Consider the following 21,650-nt stretch of genomic DNA (forward strand, 5'->3'; position numbering starts at 1 on the left):
TCTGATATTAAGGTCCACAACAGAGCTAATTAGCTAGCAGAGTTGCTACTTACCTTAGGTTGCAAATGCCTCATGAGTGTCAACATTAAATCTAATTATTTTGATGTTTTATTAAGTGGTTTATGAGAGGCTATATAATTACCTCTTCTGAATTTAAAGTGGACTGAAAATTATGGCTGCCCAGGAAAATAGTAGCTATTGATGATATTTGTAATAAAAATGATTCTTTTTCTAGACTTTTACTCTCAGGATGTAACAATTTGGAGAGACTCGACTGACTAGAGCTTTTCCTATGCATAATTAAGTGTAATTAAATCTGTCCCTTATTGTGTTAGCAAATAAATTTTACTTATCTGGACTCTTACCAGTTTATGACTAGGATGGCAAGGTTAATGTAGTCTGAAGGAAATAAGTAAAAATGTAACTTAAATGTTCTGTTCAAGTTACATCCATTGTGATTGGAGATAACTATATTGGTGGGAAACTAATTACAAAAGTATAAAAACAGTCTCACATTAGACAGTAAGTAAAAATAGTGTACATTTAATATACTAGATGTATAACAAGGGAACATACTGTACACTTTCTAAGAACACAGAGTAAAAGTAATACTTTTTCTTGTATTTAGACACGGCTACATCTCTCTTACTTTTTTTGTGTCTCTCTAGTTGTCATTCTTCTTTAAGTAGTATCCTTGCGGGTGCTCATCTTTAGGTGTGCACGCACTTTGAGTATTTTTGGTAGCAGCGCTCATGCACCCTACACATCCTTCTGCCCCCATACTAATGCGGTATATGGCTTAGGGATGTAAGCGATTAGTTGAATCACTACTCAACTAATTGCTTCTCCCCCCTTCCCCAGTGTGGGAGGAGCTGTCTTAAAAGCTGGGTTCCCTCCAGCACAATCTCCGCAGGGGAGGCAGAAGCATAGCAGGGACCTGGGCATGAGCCAGAACAGCTGAGTCCTAATTTGTGCCTGGTTCCCCACTGTGGCTCTGCCTTTTTAAATGTAGTAAGAGCCTCCTGAGATTAGACACTTACCTGAGTAAGTTAGACACTTACTACTCTTAAAAGGCAGAGTTGCAGCAGCGTTAGACACCTTTGGCCCGTGAACCTGGACAAAGTAGAGGATAGGGCTGCCTGCAGGCTGGGACTAGTTGTGATGTGTGTGGATTTTTCTTAGGAGGCTTGGAGCAGGATGGGGGACCAGGGCCCTGGGTTCCCTTCCGTTTCCCTGCATTCCTCTTCCCTCCCCCTTAGGATGGATTGTACTGACTGTTCTTGGCTTCTGTACTAAGAAGTCTGTATCCACGTGAACCAATAAACCTTCTGTTCTACTCGCTGGCTGAGCATCACATCTTGCTGCAGATGGGAGTGCAGAGCCCCGTGGCTATCCACACCTTGGTCTTTCTGTCTCTCATTTTTTCCCCCTAGCGAGAAGATTGAACAAATTTTCTTTTGCCAGGGATGCCAGGTTCCCTAGGCCAGTGGTTCTCAACCAGGGGTCCATGTACTCCTGGAGCTATTGAAAGGCTTTCCAGGAGGTACATCAACTAGAGTTGTGAACCCTCCTAGTTTCGCTGGGAGTCTTCCAGAGTAGTGTCCTGTCTCCCAGAAGCTAAATTCTTTGGTGATGAAAATTCAGCAGCACAGGAGGGTTAAAGCAGGCTCCCATCTTTCCTCGCCCTGCATCACTCCTGAAAAGAACCAACATGTCCCAGCGGCCCCTGGGAGGGTGAGAGGTCAGGTAGCTTCATGCGCTGCTGTTAGTCCCCAGGGCCGACTCCACAGCTCCCATTGGCTGGGAACTGCAGACAATGGGAGCTACAGAGGCAATGCTTGTAGCCATGGACAGCATGCAAATCCTCCTGCTCCCCCAGGGGCCACAGTAATGTTACATCTGCTTTTTGGGAGCAGAGTGCAGTGATCAGGCAGGGAGCCTGCCTTAACTCCACTGCACTGCTGACTGGGAGCCACCCAAGATAAGGGATGCCCAGCCTCAGAGCCTGCACTGTATACCCCTCCTTGCACCTTAACTCTCTGGCCTCGTCCAGAGCCCTCTCCTGCACCTAGAGTCCCTCCCAGAGCCCATACCCTCCATTCTCCCTTACACCTAGACTTCTGCCCAGAGTCCCCTCCCGTACTCTGAACCCTCAGCACCCCCAAGCACAGAGCCCATACCCCAACCACCTAGCCCAGTGCCAGTGAGCAAGAGTGGGAGGGAGGGGGAATAGAGGGAGTGGGGTGAAACCTCAAGGAATGGGGCTTCAGGGTATGTATGTTTGGGTTTGTGTGTTTAGACCAGGAGCGGGCAAAATGCAGCCTGTGGGTCAGATCTAGACTGCCAAGCCCCACCTCTGCATGCTGCTCAGAGCAGCTATCTGAATGCTGTAAGCCTAAGGAGAGAGAGGAAAAGGATCCATGAACTGCTCCTACCCCAGGCACAATCTCACAGCACCCACTGGCTGGTATCTAGCCAATGGAAGCTGCCTGTTTGCAGGACAGGCAGCATGTGAAGTACCCCTCCCACTCTGGGCTCATAGTGTTCAGAACTGCACATAGCCCCCCACAGCAGGTTGCCTCTTTGTCTCCAAGATGGCTCAGAATAGTTCATGTATTCACAGTCTGCAATGGGCAATGTAAACTAGTGAGTGGGATATGAGTGACCTGCTTTCATGTCAGTGGGCCACAAAATTGTCATAACCAAGGTGGTCTCCCAGGATAGGGTAGTTGTGCTAACTTCGCTTGTGTACTTAGAATTACAGGGTGTGCCAACTGAACCACTTTGGAGGCAGAGAGAGCAGGAGGCTTTCACAGTCAATATTGTGTGTACTCAGCATGCATCTCACTTCATGTGCCTTTGCTTTACACGCATATCGCTTTAGTAGTACCAGTATGAAAAAAAAATTACAGACCGAAATCATCGGAATCTGACAACGCTGTGTGTGGACAACGGTAAACAAAATGTCTCAAATGCCACACATAGAACCCCAGTGGGTGGCATGCAAACTGCAAGTTTCAGATTACCCACCACTGGCCTAAATCATAGGTGACAGATATAGGCAGTGGAAGGTTCTGCCTTCCCAAACTGACTAATGAATCGCTGCGCATGCTCCACCTCCCGACCTCCTGCATGCTGTTCCCTACAAGAGGCTGCAGCAGACAGGCTGGGGGCCACACCATTCACTCCATCTGTCCTCCCAGTGCTGGGGCTGCTCCGGCCCAGCTGCCTTCCCAGTGCTGGAAATGGAGGGAGCCTTCAGCGCTGCCCCACTCTCCAGGACTGGGGTCACGTTGCCCCACTCTCCAGGGCCCGTGGGAGTAGAGATTGCACTGCCTGGTTCTTCAGGGCAGTGGCCAGCAGCTACAGTGGGGGCTGAGCTCTGCTGGATGCAGGAGGGGCAGGGTAAGCCCCTCTAAGCCAGGGATTCACCCGCTATCCATGGTCTGAACAAGAAGGAAACTACTCAGGCCAGATCTTACTGTCACTCACCTGGTGGGCAGTCTTTCCAAGGTTTATACAGGAACCCAGGTTAGCCAGAATCTTCCTACAGTCATGTTAACATCAGACATTTCTTTCTTGGGATGGAGCACACATTTGGGTCCTCGCAAGTCTGAGAGAGTGGTCCTAACAAGAAGGGCCTTTGCTCATCAATCTGTCGGAGTTCAGAAGAGTAATTAGAAATGCATCCCTCCATTTACTTCCCTTACTCAAAAACAAGTCCATGAAGATCAAGGCAAAGAACATTGCATGCATGTATTCTATCAGTCACCAGGACAGAGCTTGTGCCCCCTTACTCTGCACCGAATTGATAAAGCTCATGCATACCTCCCAGATACACAAAACAGCATAGCAAACAGCCGACTTAGCACTGATGTGGACTGTGCTTTAATCAATATTTTTGTCGCTTAGGGGGATGGCTTTTTCGCATACCCTGAACAACACAAGATGCATCTGACCACTGTGATTTAGTTCATGCTGCAAGATCAGATGCTGCAGTAGGCAGTGTTCTTCTTTCTTCAGTGGTGGACAGTTCTAAAATGCCCACTTCTTCAAAGCATTACTGTGAAGGAGTCATCCACAATGAAGTATTGACAGGGATTCTTAAAGGAGTGATTATTGGCTTCATGCAATAATTAGACTTCTTTGAGATGCGTCCCTTATTGTGTGCTTCATTACCTCCCTTCCTCCCCTTTTGTTTTGGAGCTAACTCTGTGGGCCTTGCAATGGAGTAGGATCTGAGGATGATTCACCTGCACAGCTCTATTTAGTCTTGGTGTGGGGCATGAGGATGTGTAGGATTCATGCATGATCCAAATGGTTATTGCTACCTAAAATTTCTGGTCAAAGATGCAGATGCACATGTGTACCTAAAGTCATCAGCTCAAGTTAAAATTAGCCAAATAAAATATTCTGATCTTTGATAAGGCTGAAACATAACGGGAAGAAGCAAAGTTCCTAACTTTTAGATGCCCACTGGTACTCAAAGCCCTCGCCATCTGTATATAGTGGGAAGGGCTTTGTAGTTTTCTGGTGTTTTATGCTGCTGAAGATAATTAATAGAGAATACCCACTTGTTGATCAATTTTTTTATTAAATAAATTAAAGTAATGGTGGAGAATATGCATGACTTCTTATATTTAATAAAAATCCAGTACATATTCTTTAAGATCACTAATCTAGTCTACAGTTCTAGCTTAAGCTGCCTAATATATTGTACAAATGTAAATGGTTATGGTTGGTTAAATGTTAATTGCAAAACAAGTTCCAGATACATTCAGAATCAAATAGTGAGATTATATATTTAGCTGGGAAAGTTTCAGTAGTTTTTTGTAACTTCTTTAATATTTCTAGCCTGTACAACCATTTGTTTAACCTTGAGTCTTTGTAGAAAAATCAGGAACCCGAGGGGGAGGAAGGAGGGCACACATGGCCAGCTGTAATGCTGCTACCTAGGAGGATCATAATTAATCAGCATAATTTGGTCTCTGATCTGCTATAAGTATGTGAGACTGAGAACAGCATAGAAATGACACAAGAACTAGCGAACCTTAACCAGTAACCGGTGGGTGTAATTGAAGATCTGAAACTACAATATGTGAGCTGGTTTTAAAAAAAAAGTTCTAAACCTTGCTTAATTTTATTCAGTAAGAGAAAGTGGTGGTGATGGAAATTGCTATCTTCTGAGATTTGCTAAACTAGAAAAAATTTTATCGCTGGAATACTGGCATAAGTTGTTTTAACAAAATGCTTTATTATAGATTTCTCTAACAATAATAGAGTGAATAAGTGCCTGGAAAGAGATGAAGAACAAAAGCTTCTCACCAGAGTTTTGTGTTGATGGATTGAAAGATCTAGTAAAACTTTCAAACTATCAATTACTTTGTTGTGTCTAATTTTTCTTTTCTTTTTCACCTCAACTCAGCTGGAAAGACAGCTACTGATGCAGAATCAAATGCGAGAGAGACAGATGGCTATGCAAATTGCTTGGACAAGGGAATTCCTGAAATATTTTGGAGTATTTTTTGGAATTGCTGCTGTAGGTCTAACAGCTGGGTATGAAGTTCATTATCTACCAGAAAATTCAAGTAAATTAGTTGTTATTCTTCAGTGGACATTGTCTTTTTCTTGCGTATTCTTAAATATGCTTGGCAGAATTTGATTGTTTTTTATAATTTTACTGATATCAGTGTTTGTTTTAAGTATATTTTTCTATTTTAATTTTTCAAAATTGTGGGCTATTATGGGGGAGGGCAAACTACTATATAATGACAGTAGACATTAAGATTCAAAAAGTTAAAGTTTTGAACTGTTAAAACACAAATTTTCCACATCATGTGCCAAAATATATAAAGTAAATATCCTTAAATCAAACACTGAATTCTCAAGCAGCATTTTTTCTTTCTTTACTTGTCTGTAAATTTAATAAGACCGTAAGAATATATAACCAGAGATTGAGACAAAGATTATACTGTACTCAAAGTTGCTTCAGGAATTCGTGATAGAACTAAATTAGCATTCAGAACCAGGTAGGCCTACCATATAGTCATTCTTGGGAAAACCTGTCTCTCTGGGAGGGAAGTTCCAAGCAGATTGTGGGGATTAAGACTCTCTCCATCTCAAGAAGGGAGATGCAAAGGTTTTTGAGAAGGAAGAGAAATTCATACTTCAGAGTTTAGGAGTCCAGCGTACAATAGACTTCTTACATTATGCTTTTATTCTACTGTTCAGAAAAAACAATACTTTGATTTTTAAGAAGGCTGTTTTTGGCTACTTTATTCACCACTGGTTACAAATTGCTGAAGGGAAGAACTGTAGGTACCACAATCTAGTCAGACCTGCTGGGCAAGCATAGTCAATACACAGGGCACCGAAGCCCCAGGACCCAGTCAATGAGTGGGGAAAATTGTAGGATTCCACACAGAGAGGTTAAGGCCTGCAGGGGAGCCCTCAAGTGACCTGAAAAAGAGTCACAGATGCTAGACCTATAATTACATATACTACTAAAATATATATATTGCGCAAAATGTGTGCATTTTGGTTTGTAATAAATCCCATGTACTATGGACATCATAACTCTTTTTTCCCAAAAACACACATGATGAACAAATAGTTAGTAGCTCTTTAAACTTTTCTGGAGCACAAGACACATCTTTCATTTCAATGGTTCTGGAATTTATTAAATAAATGTTCTTTAAAATGTGCATAAACAGAATAATAGTCTAATGAAACATTTGGCTCTGTCTAGGGATGACAGGTATAATAGGTAGGCAAATTGCCAGCTTGGCCCCATCCAGATTCCACCCACAAAATGCCTACTGTAGGCATACTGGGAGCAGAGTGTTGCTGCCCGAGTGCCTGCTCTCCCTGTACTCCAGGGAAGGGGAAGTTTGGATCACGCACTGCCCATCCTCCCCGTGCTCAGGGGCTATGAACTGCCCCACCTCCCTGTGGTGCTCTAGTTGGGGGGGCTTGGATCCCATGGTGGGCAGAAGGGGTAGGGCTGGGGGCTTGCCTGCCCCAGCCCCACTGTCACCTACCACCCATGGCTCTGTCTGTAAAGTAGCTAAATACCTTGTGTGTAATTAGTGAAGGTTTTAGGCTGCTGTTGATCATACAAAACTTACTGTTATTCCTGTCTTTTTCTTTTTCTTAATGAACAGAGCAATAAAAAACAAGAAACCAAGACTGTTCCTTCCAATGATCCCCTTAAGCTTTATACTTGCCTACCAGTATGATATGGGCTATGGAACACTTCTGCAAAGAATGAAGGGTATGTATGTAGAAATTGTTGAGACTTGTAACCAAGTCTAGCATCCTTTGGACTATCTTGTTCTTCACCACAATTTGCCATGCTAGTCTCTTTTGCAACTACTTTTGTTGTCAAAGCAAGTGAATAAGCTCATTAAAGAAGACCGAAATTAAAGTGAAGTAAAGTCAAAATTGTTTCCTTTTGTCTGAGCTTCCCCAACAGAGAGTAGTCCATCCTTCACTACCAAGTCAGGTTGTCTTTAAGTAAATACAATAATTGAGAAAATTATGATATGTTCTGGATGAAAGCTAGAGGCATGTAGGTAAATATAATGGTCAGTAGGTTTCTAGAATAGGGTGGTGTTTATATGATCATCACATAGTCTTCAGGAAGTGGCTCTCTTCTGTGAACACGTTGAGGCTGAGGTTGATGTTGGGGTGGGAATTGTTGAAATCCTGGTAGAAATGACAGTCATACATGATCACCAATACAGAATCAAGTTTGGTCTTTAGAGCAGTAAATAAGGTTTAGGGCCACATATTGAACAATGAAGGCAACCAAAACATTACATGGCTTTTCATTAACTGAACATTGTTCATCTTGTGCACTGAACAAGGCAGAAGTTATGTGGAAAAAAAGTGGTTGTGTAATTAAAGACAGTATTAGGCACATGGAAACTGAATTAAGTTTAAGGCTATGTCTACATGGGGAAGGTTTAGTGACACAAGTGCTGTCAACATACAAAAGTCCCCAAACGTGAAAAATGGTCAAACCTGCCTTCCATTGTCAAATTTCATGGCCACATTGCTTTGCTCTTGCTACATTTCAAAAGGAAAGTGCACACAGGGATCATGGGGCCAGCGTGGGACTCAAGCAGTCCTGCTCTGGCCCAGTGCTCCCTGGGCATGCTTTGCTTTTGAAATGTACAAGAGTCCGGGACTGCTTGACCGCGGCTGGCCAGTGCTCCTCCCAGTTTTTCTGCCTTGGAAATGTAGCACGAGCCAGCAGGGCACTTGCTACATTTCAAAGGCAGAGATGCCCTTTTCAACTAATGGAATAGTCAATGCAGTTGATCAATCTAAATGTAAGATCCTTAGTTCCAGGTTCTGGAGAAGAGCTTATGGGTTTATTAGTGGGAACAGATTCCTCTGTTCTGTCATTTCCAATTTGTTCCAGTCGGAGTTCTGACACTTCCTCAACCCTGGCTGTGTTTCCACTTCTCAGATATCTCATCCCAGTCTCATTGCCCAGCATGTCCAGTTAAAATATGTTTAATCATGTAACCACTGAAAATGTCAGCATTTACACAGTTACATGTGGGAGAACCAGTGTGCATAGGAAGCTGTCTTTTAAGCTGGCTCCACTTGTACTCCTAGAGCTTGCCCACCCTGTGCTGCTGCCTGTGATAGAGGCAGGAGAGTGGAGGGGCAAGCAGCTCCCTGGGAACCTGTGTGCACTCCCTGCCTGAACCAGGAGCCTGCGTGTAACTGAAGGTTAACCACAACAAAGCCATAATTGCAGGGAAAGTACTGTTCAGTCCTGGGCTGGAGCATACTCAATGTGGACAGAATTATAAAGGAATGTTGTTGAGAAACTCTGGCGTGTTTCTGTTGAGCATGTACAAACTGCCATTTTTTTCAAAGACTTGTAATTTAGCCAAATGTTGGAGGATTTTCTAGGGATTGGGAAAAGCATATCCCTGATACAAAGGACATCTGCTAAATGTCATGTTCTTGCTCCAAAACATGGGCCCACTAAAGCTTCTCAAGGAAAAGGTTGCCAGAATTTAACATGGGCCAAAAAAAACCACCCACCCACCAAAAAAAACCCCAAAACTCCCAACCCCACCAAGGCATTTTTCCTTTACCTTGGTTCTTGGAAATTACTGAGGTTTTCCATATAAATTTAGCCTAAGGCAAACAAGATATGGAAAACTGCAGTCTAAATTTTGCATATTCTAAGTAACTGAAAACAGGGTCTTATAATAAATGACATTGGGAAACCATGCAAACAAATGTTATTACCGGCCCCCATTATAACAATTTGAGTAAATACCTAATATTCTTTATTTATTCAGTCCCCCCAAACAAGATATATGCAGTTTCTTTTGTTTGGTTGGTTCTTACAACCACATGATTGCACTTTTCAAAAAAAAATTATTTTTTTTTTTAAGGTGAAGCGGAGAACATACTTGACACAGAAAATACTTTGCTAGAAATGCCAAAAGGAGCCCTCACTTTTGAAAGCATTGAAAAAGCCAGAAGAGCTCAGAGCAGGTTCTTTATAGAAAAATAAGACTAATTCTCAGTCCATGAATATACAAAATTTGTTTGTAATCATGTTGCTGACTTAAAGTATGTCAAATAATTAAAGATTTGAGAATACTACCTTTTTAAAATAAAATGAATTTAAAATATTTTTCAACTGTTTCTCTATTTTATGTATTTAATGCAAATATTTTTATTTTAGTAATTCTTGTTTATTCCCTAACATGAAACATCATTAATTCCCACTCTTCAATTATCTCTATTATCATTTGGAAAAACCATTGGAAATACCTTTCCTTTATAAACCTGGGCTAAGGAACTGGCCTATTGATGATAGCAACTTTTTTTTCCTTCTTCAAATTTAAGGACCTACAGCTCATCACCTATAACTATATTTAGGCACCTGCATGAACTTAGGCATCTAGACTGAATCTTCAGGCATGATAGAGCACTAGGAGCTCAAACTGACATCAATAGGAACTGTAAATTAGAGATATAAGCAACTAGTCGACTATCCGATAAGCAAATGCTTATCGGGTAGTTGAGTAGGAAGTCGACTAGTCACTTCCCCCTCCCTTGCTGCCTGTATCAGAGAGGCAAAAAGGGCTTTAGATGGACTCGATGCACTGTGCTTGGATCCAAGGCAGAGCAGGACATGGATATAAGTGAGCAGTGCATTTTCCAAATTGTTAGCCACACTATTGCTTGCTGCCCGGTGCCATTACATTTTTCTTATCTCCCATATTTCACTGGTTAACAAACATTTTTACTTTGTCAAATCCACTTCATATCTCTTTTTCCTCTTCTTCCTATTTACATCTGACATTACAATTCTTCAATGTATAGTCCCAATGCATGTTTAACAGATATGCTGATGTCACTGAGGTTCTGTATTATGATTGGATGCTGCTCTGTACATTTTGGAGTATACAGGGTACAGTGTGATTGAAAATGGTAAAAGTGATAGCAATTAAAAGCTCTAAACTCCACATTTAATTTTTAAAGTTTTGAGTGGATGGATATTCCTCTTTAATCAGATTAAACAAACCTTTTCTGTGTGGATATTAGTGCAAAGAAATAAGACATTCATCTTATCAGATATTTTCTGATCTCATATTAAAGATACACTAGTGGAAAAAGGCACAACTGTTTAATGGCTACAAGTGCCAGAGCCAATACAGTAGTGTATATTACAGAAAACAATATTATAGCAAATAAATGTTTTTGCACACAAAACCACCAAAAAGACTAGCTGAAAATAATAAAAAGGACAATATTAATTTGTGGCTGCTGAATACAGTTGAGATCATGAATTGTTCTTTATTTCAACTATATTCCAAGATTATTTTTAAACAGCTCCTTTCTTGAAGAATTAGCTTCCTAAGGAGTTGTCTTCTACCTCCTAACCGGTCTTTATCCCTAAAAATATAAGTTTCAATAAGCAATTGAAAGGAAATAATTACAGCTACATGCAGGAATCTAGCAAAAGTCTAAAGTGAGAAACTATTTTATTAGAGCAGTGGTCTTTCTGCAGATGTTTGGTTTTTCCTTTGTGGAATCCACTCCAGCTCAGTACATGAGGGCTTTTTCCTAGTGAAATATAATTTAAAAATTCCTGCTGGAGAGTAATTTAAAGAAAATTACTCATACGGGAACAACATACTGACTCAACCAGTAAGATAGTATCCTACATTTCTCATGATGAAAAACAATTTTTCTTCTTTGTCATTGCCTGTATAAATCTCCAACTAAGTGAACACAAAAATATATTGCTCTACTTTAACTTGCAGTACAAATATTTGTTACTTTTTTGAGTATAGATATTTTGAACAGCTTTCCTTGCCGTGATGAACAGCTAAGAGTGATTTTGGCTCCAGTTTGCAATTTAATGGCAACTCATTGAAAGAGGAATGGTTCCACTTGCTGTATAAAAGTTGATTTAAAGTTAGGCGATTCATACAGCAATGCTGCTTTACAACGCCCTCTTCAAGATATAATACCTGCATCTCGCGGTGGTCGTGGCGATGCAAAAGGACCACGCTGCGTAGGAAAAGAGGCTCTTGGTTTAACAGCCCTCGTCCTGGCTCTGTCAATGACAAGTCACTGTCAGCTTTGAGCCCTCGCTGCCTGCGGGCGCCGTATGCGCGCCCAGGAGCTAGTTTATAGCCGCTGGGGGGCTGAGGTGGAGCAGCGGGGCGCTTAGGCGACACTCAGCCCAAAGCTGTAGGTGAGCAAGGCGGGGGCTGGAGGGAGAGCGGCCCTTGGGGCTGGTTTGCATGGAGGGGGCCGCCAAGGCGGGCGCGCAGCTTCAACCGGTAACTCCCGGCTGGAGGGGAAGGGGGCGGGGGTGGGGGACGTGCCCGGGCTGCGCGGGCGGGTGACTCGGCGCCTCAGGCGCTCGGCACTGCATATAAGGGGGCAGCCCGGGAGGGCGCGCGGCACAGGGCGGGCGGTTGGGCGCGAGGGCCGGGGTAGCGCGCGCGCGCCGTGCAGCGGTGTGTCAGGGCGTGTCCGGGCTGCCGCGCGCCGGGATGGGGCCGGGGCTGCTGTGCGCGGGGCTGCTGTTGGCGGCGCTGCCGGCGGGGCTGGGCGCGCAGGGCGCCCCTGTTGCTGCAGCGGCGGCGGCACCACCGCGGGGCTCCGGGCCGGGCGGCGAGTACGGGGTGAAGCTGTGCGGCCGGGAGTTCATCCGCGCCGTGATCTTCACCTGCGGCGGGTCCCGCTGGAAGAGACTGTCCCTGCAGGCGGAGGAGCCGCGGCCGGGCGCTGGTGAGTGGCCGGGCAGCGCGGAGGGGAGCGGGCGCGCAGAGCCGCGGGGACTGGGGGGAAGAGTTAGGCGCCGTCTCGGCTTCTCAGTCTACCCCCCTCCTCCTCGGCCGGGCTGCGCGGGACGAGGCTAAGACTGGGCAGCCCCTGCTCCCGCGCACTCTGCGCAGCACCGGGGCGGTCCCTCTGCCACCGCGGCCAGCAGCGCCCAGGCGGCTCGGGGGACGCTCGCTAGCAGCCCGCGTGCTCAGCTGCTACTGGCGGGGACCCGATAGAAGGGGCAGACACCCAACTCCGCCCGCCGCAGCTGGGCTCTGGCCGCCCGCGAAATGGGCACGGAGAGAAGCGCGCGCTCTGCCCGGGAAGGTTGGCTGACTCTCCAGCCACTATTTAGGGGGGGAAATAAAGGGCTGCTCTGCACCTACAACTTCGGTTGACTTCGCTTCCTTCCTCAAGGGTGCGAAAAACTGCATACCTTCGTCTGAAGCGAAGCCGAGCTTAGCCCTGGCGCAGGCACCTCGCGCTTGAGAGAGAAATTCTTCTCTTGAGCGAGTTGCTGACTTCCCGAGGAGGATTAACCACAGTGGCAGCAAAACCTCTTCGGTCGCTGTAGCAAGTGCCTAAAACACAGCTGTAACGCCAGAGCAGCTGTAGTATAGGAAAGCACCTGCCCGGTGTGATTTTTTTGTTAGAATCTCTCAGGGGACATTTACACAGATACTGGTTATGAACACACGCTTCAGAGAGGTAGCCTAGTTAGTCTGTAATCGTAAAACATAAAACAACAATGAATAGTCTAGTAGCACCTTAAAGATCAACAAAACATGCAGATGGTATAAGATTGTGGGCACAACCCACTTCTTCTCAGTTAAATTTTACTATTTACCACCTGTTTCCATGTGAAAACAGTGGCAATGGTTTGCAGCAGGTGCTGTTTGCACAGACTGAAAAGCGAGAACAGTGCATTGTTCCCCCCATCACCTAAAAAGAAAAATCCAAAAATGCCTGGGATTACTTTGCAAATGATGGAACATTTTCAAATAAATCTTTCTGCTAGATAAACTTGTTTAATCCATCATCCCGGGGGGGTGGGAGCGGGGAGTTGGAAGGGGAAAACAGAATCATGGCTATATTGTGTCATAAAAAGTGTATTTGCTTTAAGATTAAACACTTGCACTGTTGTTCAGGACTTGTTAAAATATTGCTATTGTGTATTGAGAATTCCAAACATAGCAACTGATTCCAAAGTACTTCCTAAGACTTCTGTAGTATTCAACCTTTACTGTATTTATTGCTTGCTTAAACTTCTGAATGTTGCTAATTGTTGAACAGAATATACAATTATGGCTATGTTTCTATTTACTTGTTTTTATTGTATTATAACAGTGCCCAGAATCCCCACAAGTGGACCAAAACCTCACTGTGCTAGACATTGTATGAACTTAAGACTGTCCCTGATCCCATAGATGTTTCAAAGTTCCCAAAGAGCTTTTTTAGTATTAATCCAGTTAACAGACTCTCCTGCATAGACAAAAACTGGTATAGCACATAACTGTTCATCATTTTGATACACATACTAATTAATTGCTACCAGATAGTTTCTACATGCATGTCACTTAGTTGATAAACCACATTTACAGCATTGTTTTAATATTACAGTAATAGGCTCTTATATTTGCCACAGATGTGCTAATATGGGTGTGCTTTGTTTGGCCACTGACTAATCTGACAATCTGATTTTTACCAAGTGCTGCCTTAAACATGAAATGCACTTTTCTGAGCTGCGAAATCAACCAACCAAAATTGTTCCACTGTTTTGGGGTCTTCCTAGACTTTTCAGCATTCGACACTTCACAAATAAAAGTATCAGAGAAGTAGCCGTGTTAGTCTGAATCTGCAAAAGTAACGAGGAGTCCTGTGACACCTTATAGACTAACAGATTTATTGGAGCATAAGCTTTCGTGGGCAAAGACCCACTTCGTCAGACACTTTCACAAATAAAGAAGTTCCTCATTCTCTGTGTAAAAATTGAAAACTGGATTAATGCTGTGAGCCCATACACTCATGATGTAATCTGTTTAAGATCAGTTCCATCTCAATTCCATTCAGCAATACCAATACTAGATGTAAAACTGCATCCATACAAGTTAGAGATGTCAACATAGGGGCTATGTCTACACTGCAAGGTTTTTGTGCAAAAACACAGGGACCATCCATGCCTCAAATGAGCTTTTGTGCAAGTAAATCAACAGTTAAACGGCAAGAGAGGGCTTTTGCCAGTGTAGATAAGCCACCTTTTATGAGGCATAACTCCTTTTTGCGCTGCAGTTATTGCACAAAAAGGCAAGTTTGGATGCTCCAGAAACTTGCACAAGAAACCCCTATGGAAAAAAGCACTGTGAATGGCCATCAAAGCTTTCTTGCACAAGAGCATCCATGCAGTGTGGATGCTCTCTTGAGCAAAAGCACATTGCTTTTGCGATGTGCTTTGAGGTGTGGATGTGCTCTTAAGCAAGAAATTTTTGTGCAAACGTATAGTGTAGACGTAGCCATAGTCGACTACATGTTTAACCAATAAGCCTGATCTTATTGGTTATTCCTGTTGACTACACACACTCTCCCACCCCATCACTTAGGCAGGAGCCAGTGCAGGCAAGTGCTTGTAGGGAACAGGCTTAAATGCAAGCTCTCCATGAGCACTGGCTCCACCTGCTCCCTCTCCCCACGCTGCTGCCTCTAATAGAGACAGCAGCGTGGAGGTGGGCAGGGGAGACTGCTGCCACCCTATGCTGCTGCTGCTTCTGTATCGGAGGCTCATCTCCACAACCTTGGACAGTATTTCCAAAGCCTGCCAAGACTTCGGGCTTACCATAAACCTTTAAAAAGACTTAATGTGCCAAGGAGTTGAAGAAGCACCTTTCATCAAGATTAACAACTATGAAGTGATGAATAAGTTCACATACCTGGAGTCATCTTATAGTCAGCCTTGTACATGAAACAGAACTCACATTAACATTGGGAAATTGTCATAGCAATGTCTAGACTGAAAAAGAGGTTATGGCAAAAGCTGAAACACACAAAGATGGTGTGCATTGTGCATGTGTTATCAGCACACTTTTGTATGGGAGCAAGATGCGAACCTTTTACGCTTCTTAGGAAAAAGAGGATCAATGGCGCTCAGATGTATTGCCTTTGCTGAATCTTTGGCAACTCCTTGACGGACAGTCACTAACATTGAGGTGCTCAAGTGGGCCAGCATAACCCCCATGAAAACACTTCTCAAACAGATGCCACTGCTGGTTTGGGCACACATGCCAAACGAATGATGGGTACAGCCCAAAGGATATCCTCTATGGCAAAATAGCATCTGAAAAAACCCCAAAGGATGCCCAAAATTGTGTTTCAAGGATGTGTGCAAGTGAGAGCTCAAAGAAATTGGAAGTGTGTGGACAACTGGGAAGATCACACTCAGGGTATGTCTAGACTACATGGCTCTGTCGACAGAGCCATGTAAACTAGTTTACCCGACAGTCAATGAAGCGGGGATTTACATAATCCCCACTTAATTAAAATAAAAATGGCCATGGCGCTGTGTCGACCATCAACTGATCTGGCACAGCATGGGAGTCTAGACATGGAGCTGCCACCAAGGGCTTCCCTTCTCGAACAATCCACGTCTAGACTCCCATGCTGTGCCAGATCAGCTGATGGTCGACACAGCACGGTGACCATTTTTATTTTAATTAAGCGGGGTTTATGTAAATCTCCACTTCATTGTCTGTGTTGGGTAAACTAGTTTACATGACTCTGTCGACAGAGCCACGTAGTCTAGACATACCCTCAAGACTGAAACTTTGGAAACAAGAGCTTTAACACAGTTCTCCAGAGTTATAAGAGGAAACAGTCCATCTTAGCAAAGGAGAAAGAGCTTGCAGAAGGCAGAGCCCAACAGGGCATAACATCACATGTAAATGACACAAATGTAGCAGAGATTGCCTCTTTCAGTGATGTATCTTCAGCCACAGCCACATCTGTCATAAAACTGAGTAAATTCTTTACCTCTCACTGGTAGATCCTTAGGATCTCTGAAGACTAAAGGAGTTCTTCTTCTATGGGGCATAGAAGTATTGCAGAGAGAACCTCATCCCAGATGGTCAAATTGGTACCATAAATTCTTATAAACATCTGTTTCAGTGCTTTTGTGGGGAAACAAAGTACTATACTCACTTTGCAAGCTCAAGACAGTCCAATAAACAACCCAGCACACACTTCCTGTAATAGATGACTTTGGCATAGGCTTAAGTATAGTTGTGGGCCATCACTTTCTCTTACCCAGTCAATCCCTAGGAAATTGCCTGCATCTCATAACTGCTTAATATGAATAGCCTGTGGGTATAAATAGCTTAGTGGCTTTCCATCTAAGACTGCACATAAACTGCATCAGGTCCTTGTGGGAAAAGATGTCAGGTGTGTTGCTTATAGCAGCCACACTGTTGTTAGTTATATCTATTATATTTTGAGAGACTGTGTGTGTGTGTGTCTGTCTGTTCAAGAACTCCTCTTAAATGGTAAGAGCTAGGACCACCAAATTTAGTATGCAGCTTTTTCTTATCATAGCCAAACCCTAACATGGCTGTAGGTTGTGCCAGGACAATGGGATGTTCCTGAAATCAGATTTTGTTTGTTTGTTTCTCATTAGATGGAAAGAGAGGGCTCTGATATCAGGGACAATTATATTCCAGAATGACCACAGAGGGGCAGCAAAGTACCCCAGTTCTGGGGAACAGCTTCCAGACAGCCCAGCCCCTGCCCTGACTCCTGCACTCACCATACCCTGAGCCCCTCCTACACCCAACCTCTTGCCTTGACTCCTGCACCTCCCATTCAGGTGAGCCTCTCACCTCCAACCCTGATGCCTGCATACCCCCTGCTCAGAAGGAGCCAAGCAAGGCCAGGTCAATCTTCTAGTAATTAAATAAAAACCACTGTCATCAAGGGAAATGGGAGTTCTATTCTTGTTGTCTTGTGTTTAAAGGTTTTTTTGCTTATTGTTAGAAGTTACTTCTAACCATCACCTTCCACTCTTGGCAACACTGCAATTTTGCCTAATAACCATAGAATTTAAAACATTTGTATTTTAACAGATTCTTCTCAAGCCACCAGTAATAAAGAACTGGAGAACTTGAAGTTGCAGTCAGTCTTAAGTCCTGGTTTGGAGCACCTCCAGAGAGCCAGCCTGCCTCTTGGACAGCTGTCATTGAAGGATTTATTTAGTTTATATGATTATAATGAGCACATACCTATGTCAGATGACTTTGGTGAATATATTCGTCATGTTGAGGATGCTGTCTGGAAGAACAGAGGTGAAACAGAGATTGCCAATCCCATGGGGCCAAACAGTTTTCCTTGGCCCAAGTATCCCAGAAGAAAACGGGACTTCTCAGTGGGGGTGGCCGGAGTCTGCTGCAAATGGGGCTGTACCAAAGCTGAGATCAGTACGCTATGCTGAGATTAACATTTTGTCTCTGTATTTTAGACCCATGACCTGGGTGGTAGTTGCAATGATGCTTGATCACGTATTGGATGTAGGGAAGGAAACACTCTCAATAACATGGCAATTTTGTCTATAAGCAGCTCTGCATGTTACTGCTTTTTCCCAAACTCACAAATTTATGATCATTAGTAACTTTGTTTTGCAGTAAGCTTCACTTTAGTAGATCTTTAACTTTGTGTTTTTAAGGCTTTGTATTACAAAATTACAAAATCACACCACCTCTTTGTAATACTCCAGGGAGAAACCTCAATGATAATTAAAATGTTATACTATATAAATGCAATAGTGTTGTTTTTCCTCTTCCATTGAAAACAATACTTAGGGAATCCTTTAAAGAGCAGAGACTTGGATCAATTCTAGCTCAAAGGATGTTGAAGCTCAAACAATGCCAAGCTGGCTGTTGCACCGGAACCTGGCCTTCTATACCAGGCTAAGTTAGTTAAAGGATCTAGCACAACATTCAGGCCATCTCCATCCAATTATTTCCTAAATACCATATTTTAAAACAAATTTTTCTTGTTCAGCTTTGACTTTTCCTATTAGTATATTTCTGTACTGCCCTAATAATTAATTTCTGATTGAAGAGCTAGTATCTCAAGGACTCTAGGTTTATCGTGTGTGTGGTCTTTTCCTCACTTGTTAGCCAAACAGTCAGATAATTAACACAGTTAATCTTTGCTCCTATTCACTGTTGTTCTATGATCACCTTCCAATTTGTTCTACAATATTCAATTGTTGAACTGTGTGCAGCATTCCAGATGCATTGTTGAATTCCTAACTAGAAGATAAATGAGACAGTACTTTTCTCCTAAGGATTATGGTGTCCATATTTTCATTTAGTTGATTATCCTCTTTAGATGTTTTAACTTATTTTCTACTAATATCTAATCATTTGAGGTCCTTCTGAATTGGGATATTTACAGCGCATCGTCACTTATTGTAACTTTCACATTAGTTGTATGCCTCCCACTCACTGTCCTTTTCACTAGACTCTGGAAGTAGTTGCCACTGTAAATACCAGACTTAACACTAATTGCTATAGCACTACACTTACATCCACTCATTGAAGACTATTTCTGATGACTGTTTATTTCTGTCAGCCAGTTTTCAATCCATGTTTATTTTCACCAGTTAAATTTGAAGTAAACAAATACTTCATTAAATCAATAGTGCACATCCTACATTCTCTTCATCCTCAATTTTTTAATGATACCCATTGAGATTTTACTGAGTGAAAACATGTTATTTTAAAAGAGGAGATGAAAAATAGAATGGGAACAAAATTATAGGAAGTCTTGCAATTAAAAAAAATCAAGTAATTCAAATAAATTATTTCAGTTTAGAGTTGGTCAAGCTGTTATATCAGAACAATCTTGCTTTAAAATTTTAGAATTAACATTCTGGTACTCCAACATACTTGTTCTTATCATTGGGGGTTTGTCATCTTCTCCTACTTTATCTTTCAAGATGCACCAAACAAATAAAACATTTCTTTATGCTATTATCAAAGGTTTTGTAAAGGTCAAGGTTTTGTTTTTTAAAAGAACAATACCCAATAAGGAATTAGGAGCCTAATTTTAGGTAGTGTGAGAGGCTGGGTGTTAAAACCATGGTAAAGGGCAATGAAATAAGACCTTGATTTAGGACAGCACATAGTTAACTGTAAGCGCGCACATACACACGTATTTTTCCTGAGAAGATATACTTTCCTGAATTAGAGTTGACATTTAGGTTCCCCCACTTGGACGTTTTGGCAATAATCTACAATTCTGTCAAAGCATTTAGTTATTTTATACATTTCTATGATTCTGGACAATGAAAATACTCACATTTCATGTCTGTACTCAGTTTTACATGGAGGTTCTCCTGCATTAGCCAAGTTATTACAGTACTTGCAAACTGAACACTGCAAGAAAATGTTTATTTAAAACAAGCATTTAATGGAAACAGTTCTAAAGTTTGTGTTACAAAAGCTAAGTTTTGGTCTAATTTTATCTGAATTAGTCCTTCAATATCACTGGGTCTTGGCAGTTAGTTCACCTAGGCCTCATTTTGGTCCTCTGCACAGAACAGTGTTTCACCATATGCAATCTATTTTGAGGTCTTCATGCATCTTCAGTTTCATCAGGTCAGATATGCAACAAAAGATAATTTATATTTAAGATAGGGGAGATAAAAGTTGAGCACTACACTAGCAAAAAAAATATTTCAAATGGTATGGCATGTTCAGTGCACATAATTAGATTGCATAGGATACTTTAAATCACCATCACATTTGAACTTCAAGTAATTTTTTCAATTAGTATTTGTCCCAGTATGCTCCCTTATAACTAGGATTGGCACTGTGGCTGTGAACCCCACCTTACTCTCCTCATCCCAGCCCAACTGGGACACCATAAACTCTCTAACAAGGGATCTGGGGTAGGAGGACCAAAAGAAAAAATAAGTATCTCATGGAAGGAAAAGAGTTCCAGAAACCCTTACCTTAGGACTCTTGCTGTATAAGCTCAGCTCAAGTCCTCAAGCAAAGTGTTTGATCCGAGCCTGCTCAGGATATTCTTCTGGGAGTCTAGGGCAAAGATCACTACCCATTTGCAAGCTGGATTGCTTCCCATCCCCTCCTCTTTTGCTCAACTTCCTGTTTAAATAGATCAGTCTTAGGGCAGAGCAGGAATCTTCCTTGATTATATCCAGGCTGTTCTGATGGTGAACTCATGGTTGACTCCTACCATGGTATTTCACTCCTGCCACTCCTACCTTAATTCTTCCTGTGATGCTGACTCAATGAACAATCCAGTTCCTCCATTGATTACAAGCGCTTGCTTGTTGTGGTATTTCGTCCCAGGTGATGCACACACAGTCAATATACTTTGTAACCGTCTTCTACCAGTCTTTGGCCATCTGTGCTTTCTCTTTCTTCCCGCAAGTACTCAGTTCAATGCTTGCTTAGCAAGTCTCCCATCTTCCAGACCTTATGTCACAACTATCTGTACTTTCTTTTTTTGAAGATAGTTTCTAGCATATCCTGCTTTGTCAGCTCTTTTATGCTCCCATTTGTTTGTCTTTGCATGAAATGTGTAATATCTTCCTCAGCTGTCTATGAGAGGAGTCGCCAATGTTCATCAACACACATACTTTCTCACAACTTAAACATCTAATTATAATAGCAAACTACTATCCCATGTTGCTGATCCTACTCTCAGGATCATACTGACTCAAATAAATCCTTAGCAGTACTTCCTATTTCCCCTACTGTTACTGAAAGCTCATGATGCTATATATTTCTGTTCGTCTCTAAGGTGCCACAGGACTAGTCATAGGAAAAGGTTTCAGCAAAAACGTGTCTAGTGGTACTTTAAAGCTTAAAATTTATTAGGGCATAATTTTTCAGTCGATACAATTCACTGAGGATTTATTATGCCCTACTAAATGTGTTAAGTCTTTAAAGTGACACTGGAGTCAGTGTTATTTTTTGAAGGATAAGGTTGTTGTAAAACTATGCAAAAATTAGAAGAAACAGATTTTTTAAAAATCATTTTAATATTCTTTGAAATATATGTATTGGTACAATTATATTCATAGGGATATACATAATTGGTGTCTGAAAACTATGGAAGTGTTTCTCAGATACTGTGATTTGTCCAAACTCTTATTAGCTGCTGATTTCCTTCTTATTGGATTAGATCATAGCTTTATGCAAACTCATTCCTGTTGCTTAGTACATGACTGTTGCAACTTTTTGGAATATGCTTAAGAATGAATTTTGAAGCTAAATATATTCACATTTAGTGGGCCACAGACCAGTATTATA

The 21,650-nt window shown here is 42.3% G+C and overlaps 2 protein-coding genes across 4 annotated transcripts in view; both read left to right on the forward strand.

Annotated features, from left to right (window-relative positions):
- The window catches only part of PLGRKT (plasminogen receptor with a C-terminal lysine), a 42,977-nt gene extending 33,307 nt beyond the window's left edge, over positions 1-9,670 (forward strand). For all 3 annotated transcript variants that reach the window (XM_089779220.1, XM_006115141.5, XM_089779221.1), the window contains exons 3-5: positions 5,426-5,556; positions 7,164-7,273; positions 9,426-9,670. In XM_089779220.1, the coding sequence (XP_089635346.1) occupies positions 5,426-5,556; positions 7,164-7,273; positions 9,426-9,547 (363 nt within the window). In that variant the 3' untranslated portion in view covers positions 9,548-9,670. The remainder of the gene's footprint in view (positions 1-5,425; positions 5,557-7,163; positions 7,274-9,425) is intronic.
- A 2,362-nt stretch (positions 9,671-12,032) lies between these two features.
- Positions 12,033-18,117, forward strand: LOC142829827 (relaxin-3-like). Its single transcript, XM_075931629.2, has 2 exons — positions 12,033-12,288; positions 17,430-18,117. Exons 1-2 carry the CDS (start codon positions 12,051-12,053, stop codon positions 17,792-17,794), a joined length of 603 nt encoding a protein of 200 aa, XP_075787744.2. The 5' UTR covers positions 12,033-12,050; the 3' UTR covers positions 17,795-18,117.
- Positions 18,118-21,650: the final 3,533 nt, after the last annotated feature.

This window comes from Pelodiscus sinensis, chromosome 6, assembly GCF_052426305.1.
Source record: "Pelodiscus sinensis isolate ZL-2025 chromosome 6, ASM5242630v1, whole genome shotgun sequence".
Taxonomy (NCBI): Eukaryota; Metazoa; Chordata; order Testudines; family Trionychidae; genus Pelodiscus; species Pelodiscus sinensis.

Coding starts and splice junctions, on each gene's coding strand:
- LOC142829827 (XM_075931629.2), top strand. CDS start 12,051: ATGGGGCCGGGGCTGCTGTGCGCGGGGCTGCTGTTGGCGGCGCTGCCG. Junction 12,289..17,429: donor GGAGCCGCGGCCGGGCGCTG/GTGAGTGGCCGG, acceptor GTATTTTAACAG/ATTCTTCTCAAGCCACCAGT.